At 41.5% G+C, this 12,457-nt stretch overlaps 1 protein-coding gene across 2 annotated transcripts in view; it reads right to left on the bottom strand.

Moving 5' to 3' along the window:
- The window catches only part of RPS6KA4 (ribosomal protein S6 kinase A4), a 45,260-nt gene that overhangs the window by 30,806 nt on the left and 1,997 nt on the right, over positions 1-12,457 (bottom strand). For both annotated transcript variants that reach the window (XM_081891448.1, XM_081891449.1), the window contains exons 2-4: positions 8,309-8,380; positions 6,062-6,280; positions 67-182 (exon numbers count right to left, since the gene is read on the bottom strand). In XM_081891448.1, the coding sequence (XP_081747574.1) occupies positions 67-182; positions 6,062-6,280; positions 8,309-8,380 (407 nt within the window). The remainder of the gene's footprint in view (positions 1-66; positions 183-6,061; positions 6,281-8,308; positions 8,381-12,457) is intronic.

The following is a 12,457-nucleotide window of genomic DNA, read 5'->3' on the forward strand; positions in this document are numbered from 1 at the left end:
TGCATTTATACGAACAGCACAACCCTGCCTGGTTTGGTCACACCTCCCTCCCTTCCCACTTCTCACCTTATGCAAGTGTTCAAGCGCCAAAATGATCTCCCCACTGTAAAACCGAACCTCGTCTTCGGAGAAGTGGTCCCGTTGGTACAAGTGGGTGAACAACTCCCCACCGCTCACGTAGTCTAGAAGGGAAGAGAGGGGCAAAAAGGTTAATTAATTCCCAGGGTCCAACCTGAAAACAATCCCCTAGCCCCCCACCTTTAAAATATTATGCCCTCCTCCTGATTCATGGCTTTCAACAGATTCTCAAAGGGGTTCATGACCAAAAATGGTTAGGAATTCCTGTTCAAGATGACTTAGGGCCAGGATACTTCAAAGGACAGCCTTTTTCCAAATGAAACTGCAGTGTTATTTATTTATTCTTCGTAGGCCTTTCTAGGGGTCTCTACATCATCTGAGATGAGGTATGTTATGATCCGCCTTTGGAACTCACCTGCCAGAGAGATATCTCTCTCACGCAACATCCTCTTTGTTATCTTTTTTTGTACCAGAGGGAAGCCTTCATTTTAAATTCACCCAGGCTTTGGGAGGTGTTCAGTTTCTGGACTAAAGACTTTCCCTGACTTTTTTTCAAAGTTCTCCCATTGCCATCTCCTTCTGTTTTAGCGTATTCCTTATTACGGATGTTATTTTGTCTTTATGAATAAAGAGCACCCGCCCCAGAAATTGATATGATTGTTGTCTTTTAAGCAAATTGTCAAATTAATCAGAGAAGTTGTATTCAAAAAGTGATATACAGATGCTTAAATATTTATTTTCCCGCCCCCAACCTTTCAGAGACCATATTTATTTTAATTTTACTTCCCCACCCTCCAACCTCTAGTCCTTCTGTGTTTTATGCTGATTGTTATTATTTCATTGCTGGAATTTTAATTGTATTCTTATTTGGGGTTTGTTTGGTTCCTATTGCTATGCTTAATTTTGATGAGTCCCAGTTTGGGAGAAAAGAGGGATATAAATACATTAAATCAGTGGTTCCCAATTGGTGGTCCATGGACCTCAAGGGATCCACACAACCCACCCAAGGGGTCTGTGGCACCATTCACATAACAAAAACTACCATAGAGATATCAAAATTTTCAAAAGTAGGGGGTCCAAGGCTTGGCTTTTGAAAAACAGTGGGTCTGCAGTACTTAGCTAATTGGGAACCACTGCATTTAGCAGTAGTAGTAGTAGTAATAACAATAATAAGTATAAGGCGAAAGATTTATACGATCTGAAGAGAAACCAGAGTGGAAAAAATTTAAAGTTTATCTACAGAAACATTGTAAAATTAAGGAATGTTAGAAGGATGTTGGAATGAAGTTATGTGGTTTTAGCAGAAATGTTATAAAGGATTAAGTAAAAATAGATTGTTAATTGGTGAAAGGAGAGAATGTAAAGTTACATTATATTAAGATAAATTATAGGACAAAAACTGGGAAAGATGCAAAGGATTTGCTGAAATAGCTAACCGAACTAGAATACAAAAAAGGGAGGTGTGAGGAGGTCAAGGAAACAAGCAAATGAAAGATAAGTTATGGGATCCGGAGGGAGGAAGGAGGAATTCGGGAGAGGAGGAAGGAGAAGAGGGAGCGACGGAAGAGGAAATCTAAAAAAGTAACAACAGCCACTCCTCTCCCTCTCCCTCAATTAATCCAAAATGGTGTTAAAGGTTTATAGTTGGAATGTTAATGGGATGAACGATAAGGGAAAGAGGAATAAAATTGAGCATATTTTGAAGAAGGAAGGACTAGATATTATTTGTCTACAAGAGACTCACATTGCGAGGAAGCACAAGAGAATTTTGATCAACCATAGACTAGGAAACGAGTTCATATCCTCAGATCAGAGTAAAAAGAGGGGGGTAGTTATCTATATTAATAAACAAATCGAAGCGAAACAATTATTTAAAGACGAAGAAGGAAGGATATCAGCAGTCCAAGTTAATTGGCAGGGAGAAAAGATAATAATAGTGGGAATATATGCCCCCAACGACAACAAATCAGATTTTTATGGGAGGCTTGAAGAAACGTTATCTGACTACGCAGATCAGAAAATTATATTGCTCGGAGACATGAATGGCGTGGCGTCGTTAGAGTTAGATAGACAAAGGAATACCAAAGGCAAAGAGGGAAAGTTACCCAGAACTTTTTTTTCCCTGGTCCAAAATTGCAACTTAGTGGATATTTGGAGATATAAATACCCCTTGGAAAAACAATATACCTTTCATTCAGAACCCAATGAGTCACTTTCAAGACTAGATCAGATTTGGATTTCGAAAGAACTAGTTCTAAGATCGAAAAAGGTAGAGATCCAGGTTAGAACAATCTCAGACCACAATCCAGTAAAAATGGAATTGAAAGGACAAGAAAGCAGATTAAATAGATGGAAGTTAAAAGACTATCTGTTGGATGACCAAGAGATAGTTGAAAAGGCCCAAAATAGACTAAAAGAATATTTTGAGGACAATTTAGGCAAAGGTACAAAGCCAAGGGTGGTCTGGGACGCAGGCAAGGCGGTGATGAGGGGTTTCTTTATCCAACAGAACGTAATCAAAAATAAAAAGAGGGAAAAAGGGAAAAAGGAAATCGCACAACAAATAATGGAGAATGAACAGAAATTAAGTCAAAACCCAAAAAATAAGAAGATAAAAGAAAATATTAAGGTACTACAAGCCCAATACGCAATGCTGATCAATAGAGAGATAGAATGGAAGGTTAAAAGATTGAGACAGAGGAATTTCGAATATGCCAACAAATCAGGGAAGCTCCTAGCGTGGCAATTAAAAAAAAGGAAAGAACAGAGTACAATAAATAAGATAGTGGTGGAAGGAGTAGAGATAAATAAACCGAAAGAAATAAGGAGTGCCTTTACAGACTTCTATGGAGGACTCTTTAAAAATACAGGAAAAAATATGACGAGGAAAATAGAGAGATATCTAAAATCCAAAAATATTAACAAAATTACCACAGCTGCAAAAGAAGAGCTGAATGCCCCAATCGAGACAGAAGAAATTAGTGCAATAATAACAGACTTAAAAAACGGGAAAGCCCCAGGCCCAGATGGGTTAACTAGCAGATATTACAAAGAGTTGGGATCGGTTTTGGTGAATCCACTACAAGAAGTGATGAATAACATTCTTAAGGAAAGAGAAATACCAGAGACGTGGAAGGAGGCATTGATTACACTAATCCCCAAACAAGACTCAGACCCAGAACAAATTAAAAATTATAGACCGATCTCCCTGCTAAATATAGATTACAAGATCTTTACAGGAGTTTTGGCAAGGAGACTAAAAACTGTTTTGGCTGAAAGTATTCATAAGGACCAAGCGGGCTTTCTGCCAGGAAGGCAAATGAAAGACAACATAAGGAATGTTATCAATATTATAGAATACTTAACAGAAAGATGTGATAAAGAAGGTTTACTGTTATTTGTGGACGCCGAAAAAGCGTTCGATAACGTAAACTGGGAATTTCTGCTGAAACAACTGGAATTTATGGAAGTAGGTACTAAATTTTACAACGGGATAAAAGCAATTTATACCGAACAAAGAGCAAGATTAATTATAAACAATGTGGAGTCGACCGAAATAATAGTAACCAAAGGAACAAGACAAGGATGCCCGCTGTCCCCATTATTATTTATAATGATATTAGAGACTCTACTTAATTCCATCAGAGATAATAAAGAAATCAAAGGAATCAGGGTCGGTCAATACGAATATAAGACTAAGGCCTTCGCAGACGACTTGGTTGTAACAATGGAAGACCCACTTGATTCAATAAAAGAAGTATTGGCAGAATTTGATCAATATGGGGAAGTAGCGGGCTTCAAATTAAACAAAAGGAAAACAAAAATAATAACTAAAAATATGTCGGTGGATAAAATCGAGGATCTACAAAGAGAAACAGAAATAGAAGTAAGTAAAAAAGTGAAATATCTGGGCATATGGGTAACGTCTAAGAATATAGATTTATTTAAAAACAACTATGAAACTACGTGGAAAAGAGTCAAGAAAGACATAGAAACGTGGGGAAGACTTAAACTGTCATTTTGGGGCAGAATAGCCATAATTAAAATGTCGGTACTTCCAAGACTACTATTTTATTTTCAAAACATCCCGGTGATAAAAGGTACAAAAATATTCAAAACCTGGCACAGGGAGATTTCTAAATTTATCTGGCAGGGAAGGAAGCCGAGAATAAAATTTAAACTATTAACGGATATTAAAGAAAGAGGAGGCTTCGCCCTGCCAGACCTGAAAATATATTTTGAGGCATCATGCCTGTGCTGGGTCAAAACATGGATAAAACTAGAAGAGGCGGAAGTGCTAGACTTAGAAGGCCACGATAATCGATTCGGGTGGCACGCATACTTGTGGCATGAGAGGAAGAAAGTGCATAAAGGATTTGGAAATCACATATTTAGGGGCCCTCTGATGGAAGTGTGGGAGAGGTACAGAGATGTTTTGGAACCCAAAACGCCACAATGGCTGTCACCACTAGAAGTTATGGCGGTTAAAAAGAGCGATAGGAGAGCTAAATGGGCAACTTACGAACAACTACTAATGAAAGAGGAAGGAAAGTGGAAAATGAGGCCGTATGACCAGGTCAAGTCCCAGGTGTATGACTGGCTGCATTATCACCAGATAAATGGAATGTTCAGGAAAGATATCAAAGACAAAGGCTATGCTGATAAGAGTTCTAGATTTCAAACTGAGATTTTGGAAAATAATACAAAAATTCTGTCCAAAATGTATAAACAATTATTGGACTGGAACCTAGCTGACGAGGAAGTTAAGGCAGTAATGATACAGTGGGCTAAAGATCTGGGTCGCAATATCTATTTCGAAGAGTGGGAAAAACTTTGGAACCAACATCTCAAATTTACGGCCTGTGTACTATTAAAAGAGAACTTAATGAAAATGTTCTATCGCTGGTATTTGACCCCCGCAAAATTAGCAAGAATGTACGGATCTAGTAAGAAATGTTGGAAGTGCAGGGAAAGGGAGGGAACTTTCTACCATATGTGGTGGGAATGCCAAAAGGTTAAAGGGTTTTGGGAGGAAATATATAATGAAATGAAGAAAATGTTAAAATATACTTTTGTTAAAAGACCGGAGGCGTTCCTGCTAGGTTTGGTGGGAAGGGAGATTAAGAAGGAAGATCATAAGCTATTCCAATATGCAATAACAGCAGCAAGGGTCCTAATAGCTAAAAACTGGAAACTAGAAGGTACGCCGTCATTGGAGGAATGGAGATCGAAATTATTAGAATATGCGGAGATGGACAGGTTGACAGGAAAAATCAGATACATTAAAGACCAGAGGTTTGTCAAAGACTGGGAAAGTTTTACAAAATATCTGGAAAATTTAATTGATGATCAGATAACTCTGGTGGGTTTCAAAGATGCTCTGTAAGGGGTAAAGGGTAATGCCTAAAAGGAAAGGTACAAATGGAAATGTTTTATGGCATTACAAACAAAGAAATGCAGAAACATTATTTATTAGTAGCATGGACGATTCGTGGTAAGACTGAAGGAAGTCATCCTTTTCAGGAATATGTAAAGAATTGTTATGTTTGTTTGTAGTCTGATCTTGTAAATCAATAAAAATTATGCAAAAAAAAAAAAAAAAAGTTATGGGAAGGTTTGATGTGTTTTTTAATTGTTTTTATTTTTCTGTTTTTTCTTTTTCTTTTCTTTCCCCCCCTCTTTTTTCTTATTGTGATGTGTTGTTTTGTTTTTGCTTAATTTGGTGTTTTCTCTTTTCTAATTTTGTAACCTTTAAAACTTTAATAAATATTACTTTAAAATAATAATAATAAGTATAAACCACTGTGTGGTCATTCCACCCCACTGAAAACCAGCATACAAAACCACAAAGTAAATACATAAGTAAGACCATAACAAATATTATTTGAAACAGAATCATTGCCTCCCCTCATCTCTCCTCCCAGTTCCATGTCCATCCGTCCCCGTCCCCCCCCCCCGGTTTGCACCCCCACAATGCTCATACCTAGGATAAGGTGAAGCTTGGAGTCTGTTTGAAAGGCGTAGTGGAGCGTCACAAGGAAGGGCGACTGGCGCACATGTTCCAGAACCATCCGTTCAGTGCGCGTGTGCTCTGTTGTTTTGGCCTTGGTCACAATGGCCGCTTTGCGCAGCACCTTCATAGCATACAGCTTGCCGGCATCGTGGCCGCTGAGCTTGCGAACCAGGAATACCTTTCCGTAGGCTGGAGTTGAAATGGCAGATGGGTTAGGATGGGCATCCTCAGAGTCCCACCCCCCTACTCAACCCCTACGCCTGCTATCTTGTGGGCATTAGGGGAAAGGCCTTTTAATCCAATCAGGCCTTTTAAAACACACACACACACACACACACACACACACAGCCTTTGTTAAAACAAAAAAAAAATCCTTCCAGTAGCACCTAAAAGACCAACTAAGTCAGTTCTTGGTATGAGCTTTCGTGTGCATGCACACTTCTTCAGATACACTGTCAACAGGCTCATCACAGCTATCTGCCAATCACCCATTCCCACCACCCTTCTGAGTAATACCCCTCCCCACCTTCTCACTATATAGAAGGGTCTGGAAACTTCTGTTTCAGTGTATCTGAAGAAGTGCGCATGCACACGAAAGCTCATACCAAGAACTGACTTAGTTGGTCTTTTAGGTGCTACTGGAAGGAATTTTTTTTGTTTTGACTATGGCAGACCAACACGGCTACCTATCTGTAACAGCCTTTGTTGTAATAGTCTAAATCTCTGGTCTCCCCTGCTGGCTGGGGTGGGGTGAGAGATGGGGTGGAGGTCTTTCTCCACCCAGCCTGAAACAGTTCTATCAGCCTCCATCTGCTGCATGACACCAGTTTCACTCCTCAGGTGCAGATCGCACTAGGAGTAGCGTATAAAAACCCCTGATGGCATTAGGTCCCAATCCATTTATCTTGGAGGTCTGAGGTTCCCCACTCCTACCCAGTGGCTGCCTCTATTTCCCATATTCTTAGTTCCATTGCTTCTTTTAATTGCAGCGTGTGGAAAGCATTTGATTTGTGTCATTTGATGAATGTCTTTAAAGTATTTACACTGTGCCTTTCTATAAAAAGTATTCAAGGCAGCTAACAAAAACAGCACAATATTATTTAAATAAATAAATAAAATTATAATTATAAGACAGGGACATCAAATAAGGCAGGAGCAAAGCAGTGTCCTTAGAAGGCTTCAAACGTCTTTTTCCTCAAATGCCTGACAGAATTGAATTGTTTAAATTTGCCACTGAATGGAGAGAAAGGTGAGTACCAGATGAACATATCTAGGGGGGCGGATTCCATAAGCCTGGGTGCCACCACTGAGAAGGCCCTGTCTCCGATGATGGGGACACCCAGCGCAGACCCTGCTTAAGAACCAAACAGCTCTGCCAGATCAGATCCAAGACCCATCTACTCCAGCATCCTCTGCCCCATAGTGGCCCATCAGATGTTCCAAATGAGTCCAAATGCAAGCTGAAGCAACAAATAGCTTTTTCTGTTGTTATGTTCCCAGCATTGGGTATTCAGAGGTACAATGCTCTTGCACATGAGAGCTCTGTTTAGGTATCATGATGAATAGCCATTGTTAGACCTCAGCAAGGAAGCAAGTCCATATGGCGAAAGCATGCTTAACTCAATGATATTGTTTTAGAAAAGGGGTGGGGAATTCTCAGGCTCAGAGGCTGAGTATGGCCTTCCAGAACTATCCCCCAGGTCACACCTCTCACTGACCTCCCCACAATTCCCCCCAGGTGTTTTTGCATGGCTGGAATGTGTTATTGAACCCCAAAAATGCCTTCTGCTAGTCAGGATGAAGGGTAAAGAGGGCAGATGAGTGCAGGAACTAGCCTAATGTACAAATGTAATATTTACATCTGTTGACCCACCCACCCCACATATGGTCCTCAGAAGGTTGCCCAGAAAGGAATATGGCCCTTCAGTTTAAAAAAAAGGTTTCCCGTCCCTGCCTTGCAGAATATCAGCAAGCAACTCCAAAGAATTTCATTTTTCCACCTTCAGTTTCTGACCACTTTAGAAAACTGAGCCTAAACATATGCCATCTTTCGTTTCAAGCTCTCTGTCAATCATCAAAATATATTTCTGCAACACTGCTTTGTTTTCGACTTCTGCTTTACAACTTTGGTTTTCTTATTGATTGTTATGCATTTGTGTGCAGTATTACCTCTCCCCCAATAAAACAGATTCTATTATTCAGCTGCTTTTGACTCACCTCCAGTGCCCAGGACCTTGAGTAGTTCAAAATTCTCCATGCCAACTTTCTCTTCATGGCCTGTCAAGTTTGCTGTTGAGGGGAAATCCAAAAACATACACTTTTCAGATGGAAAGAACAAGGTAGAGCTGGGTTTGTGTGGAAGGAGAGGCTGAACATCAGGGAGACCTCCAAAACCCCTTTCCTTACATTCCAGCTTTCCATTAAAAATGAAAAGGATAAAGAGCAACAGTGCAAACTTAACCTTGTCTACTCAGAAGTAAGTCCTATTCAATTCAGTAGGGTGCACTCCCAAGTAAGTGGGGTTAAGATTACAGCCTAAAAGCCCAGTCCAACTAACACTGGTCATGATTTGATTCCCATTGAAACTAATGGAACAAGTTCATTGCCAACCTCCTTGCTTTCGGTGGGATCCACATCATAAACCTATACAGTACATGTTTACTCGAAGGAAAGCCCTGCTGAGTTCAATGGGACTTACTCCCAGGTAAGTGCAGAAAGATTGCAAGCTTAGGACTGGATCCAGTGTTGCATTGGTCCTAATCAAAGACCCAGTGAAATTAACTAACATGACTGAGGTCCATTCATTTCAATGGATGGACTTATGCGACACCACCCCTAGTCGTCACAAACTTTACTTGGATTGGGGTCCACATATTTTACTTAATGGAGATAGAAGGGCCAGGCATGGGGGTGGGCTGTGTGAGCCATAATCTTCTCATTTACTCATAAAGAAGTTAAATTTGATTCTGCCTTCTGGCATTCTGGGGCCTATTGCTATTACAAGTATTAATAATAAATATAATATTATTAGATACTATATCTTAACCAGCCTTCAGCATATGGTCCTAGGGCAGGTTACAGCAATGTACCATTACAATACTGAAATAAGCTAAAACAATTTACGTTCAGAAGATTTACAGTGTTACAAGAGACTGGTGCTTATTATTTTTGGAACAGTATTGAAGTGATTTAAGAGGAATGAAATAACTTTTAAATTAAACATGCTGGCCCGTTTTTTAATGAAGGTGGTCACTATTTATGTATGTATGTATGTATTTATGTATTTATTTATTTATTTAACAACTTTCTAGAAAAGAAAATTAGAAAAACTGACAGAAAGCATTTACCCTGGGTATATATTATAGTGTGTTGAAAAAATACCTTGGGTTGTATCCAATGTTAGTCCTGCTCGGAGCAGACACATTGAAATGAATGTACCCGGCTAACTTCAGCCTACTATTTTCAATAGGTCTACTCTTGAGTGGAATTTAGCTGGATACGGCCCTTCGGGTCTTGCGAATGATGCGTTTTGCTACACCCGTTTTCCCGAGTGTCTACACTTAGGCCCAACCACCAGGACCCACCACAAAATCTCTGGCTATGGGGCACGGGGGCGGGCATTGTGCCAATGGTGCTGAGCCACTTCTGGCCCTCCTTCTCCTCATGGCACACTCCCTTTGCTCTCGCACGGCACCCGTCCCCACCCTCTTCCCTGGGGTTCTCGGGTGCACAGGGGAGGAGGCCCCATTTCCGGCCTATGAGTCACAACTTGGCCAACTCTGAGAGGGGGGAAAAAACGGGCCCGCACTTGCCCACAGGAACACCTAGCCCAAGAAGGCCTGCCACAAAAACGCAGCCACTACAAAACACCCTCTGTGGGGCTGCCGCCCGGTGGCTTATAGCTTACAGTGGTACCTCGGGTTACATACGCTTCAGGTTACAGACTCCGCTAACCCAGAAATAGTGCTTCAGGTTAAGAACTTTGCTTCAGGATGAGAACAGAAATTGTGCTCCGGCGGCATGGCAGCAGCAGGAGGCCCCATTAGCTAAAGTGGAGCTTCAGGTTAAGAACAGTTTCAGGTTAAGTACGGACCTCCGGAACCAATTAAGTACTTAACCCGAGGTACCACTGTACAGTGTTTTCTAATTTATTGCTAATTGCACATTTATGGCCACATCTTCACTTTAAAACAGGGTGCTGAAGGGAATAGTTCCCAGGAATATTTGGGGGAAAGCCATGACAGTTGCTGTGGAATCCTGGTGCTTTAAATACATGTGGCTGTGACTTATACATGGGTATCAATATTTTCTTAGTCTTATATGTCATGCTTTAAAAAGCTGTGTGTGTGTGTGTGTGTGTGTGTGTGTGTGTGTGTGTTTGCCTTTAATTGTTACCCTCCTTATTTTCATCGCCTCGCAAATAGCTAGTTTTGTTTTATTTATTGGCTAAAAGCATCTCACTAAATAAGAGACCCAAGTCTCTTGAGTGCATTTAAAATACAGTTGTCTCCCCATAGGTCTCCTTAAGAACCTGCTTTTAATGCCAGCAGCCTCAGCTCTGTTACCCTGGTGGGAGGAAGGGTGGGCTATAAGCTGAAATAGTAACAACAACAACATATGCCACAACAGTAACATTCACTTTGAGCATGTGCAGAGTACAGCTGCCATCAAGGAGTTTCTAGCAAATACAGTTTGCAAGCAGACAGGTCCCCTGTTTTCCTGTTATATAAAGCTCCCTCTCTCTCTCTCTCTCTCTTTTTTTACGAGAAAATATTCAGGGGAAGATCAGGTGCTGTACAAATCGCCTTGCTGGATCAGACCAAAGTCCATCTAATCTGGCATTCTGTCTGCAAGAGAGGCTTCTGGGAAACTCAGCAGCAAGGCATGAAAGTATACCGCCTTCCTCACAAGCAAGGCCTGCTCTCTGTTCTCAGCATCTAGTATAGTACTTCTCAACATGGAAGTTCCACATTTGAGTCAACACCTTTGCCCAACCAGGTGCCCACCAAATATTTCGGACTACAGCTGTACTAGCTGGGACTGATGGGCGTTGTAGTCCAAAGAGTCTGGAGAGCATCAAATTGGCAAAAGCTGCTATATGCGGCAGCTAGACTGGTGACTGGGGGCGGCCGCCGAGACCATATAACACCGGTCTTGAAAGACCTACATTGGCTCCCAGTACGTTTCCGAGCACAATTCAAAGTGTTGGTGCTGACCTTTAAAGCCCTAAACAGCCTCGGTCCAGTATACCTGAAGGAGCGTCTCCACCCCCATCATTCTGCCTGGACGCTGAGGTCCAGCGCCGAGGGCCTTCTGGCGGTTCCCTCATTGCGAGAAGCAAAGCTACAGGGAACCAGGCAGAGGGCCTTCTCGGTAGTGGCGCCCGCCCTGTGGAACGCCCTTCCAGCAGATGTCAAAGTGATAAACAACTACCTGACATTCAGAAGACATCTTAAGGCAGCCCTGTTCAGGGAAGTTTTTAACGTGTGATATTTTTGGTTTCTATGGAAGCCGCCCAGAGTGGCTGGGGAGGCCCAGCCAGATGGGCGGGGTATAAATAATAAATTATTATTATTATTATTATTATTAGACAACTCCACTTTAAAACCCACCTGGCTTGCCCTAAACTGGGGTGCATGGAGGAGGAGGGAGGGCAGCAGTTAACTATAGCTTACGCTGCCTGGTGCAGTTACCTGTATATGACTGAGATACTGTATTCAAGTGCATTTGAAGGAGAAACGAGAGGGGATGGAGTGCATTTCAGGTCATGCATAAGGAAGTGACATGGCCCAACAGACAGTCAGATTGAGCAACTCCTAACCTTCGCTCAAATTAAGACATTTGCCCCAGCCTGGCATGCAAGGTACAGTTAGGATGCTGCTGCCAGACTCTCACATTCTGCTTCTCATATGCCAAAAGGATTGAGAAACATGTGCCTCTTGTGTGCGGTGTGTGTAAATCAGGCGTGGGGAACCCTTGGCCCATCCAATGTCCATAGAATCATAGAATTGTACTACAACTCCCATCCGCCCTAGCAAGTATTGCCAATGGCAAGGAATGGTGGGAGTTGAAATTCAGCCACATCTGGGGTAAACAGCCAAGGTTCCCCACAATTGATGTAAACGGTTTTTGGTCTGTCAGGGTCTCTGTCTCTCATCTGAACAGAAAAAAAGTTTTACACACAAACACACACACACAAAATTACTCCAAGAGTGGTATCGGATACCATGTTTTATTTATGCCAAGGCTCAACCTTTCTTTTCTTTTTTTTAATGGTGGGGGCTTTGCCCTGGGATTATGCAAATCAACAAACGAAAGTACCTCTGACAGAGGTGCTACAGAACCTGTGTCCCTCCCCCAAGATGC

This window comes from Podarcis melisellensis (genome assembly GCF_964234715.1).
Source record: "Podarcis melisellensis genome assembly, chromosome: 16".
Lineage (NCBI taxonomy): Eukaryota > Metazoa > Chordata > Lepidosauria > Squamata > Lacertidae > Podarcis > Podarcis melisellensis.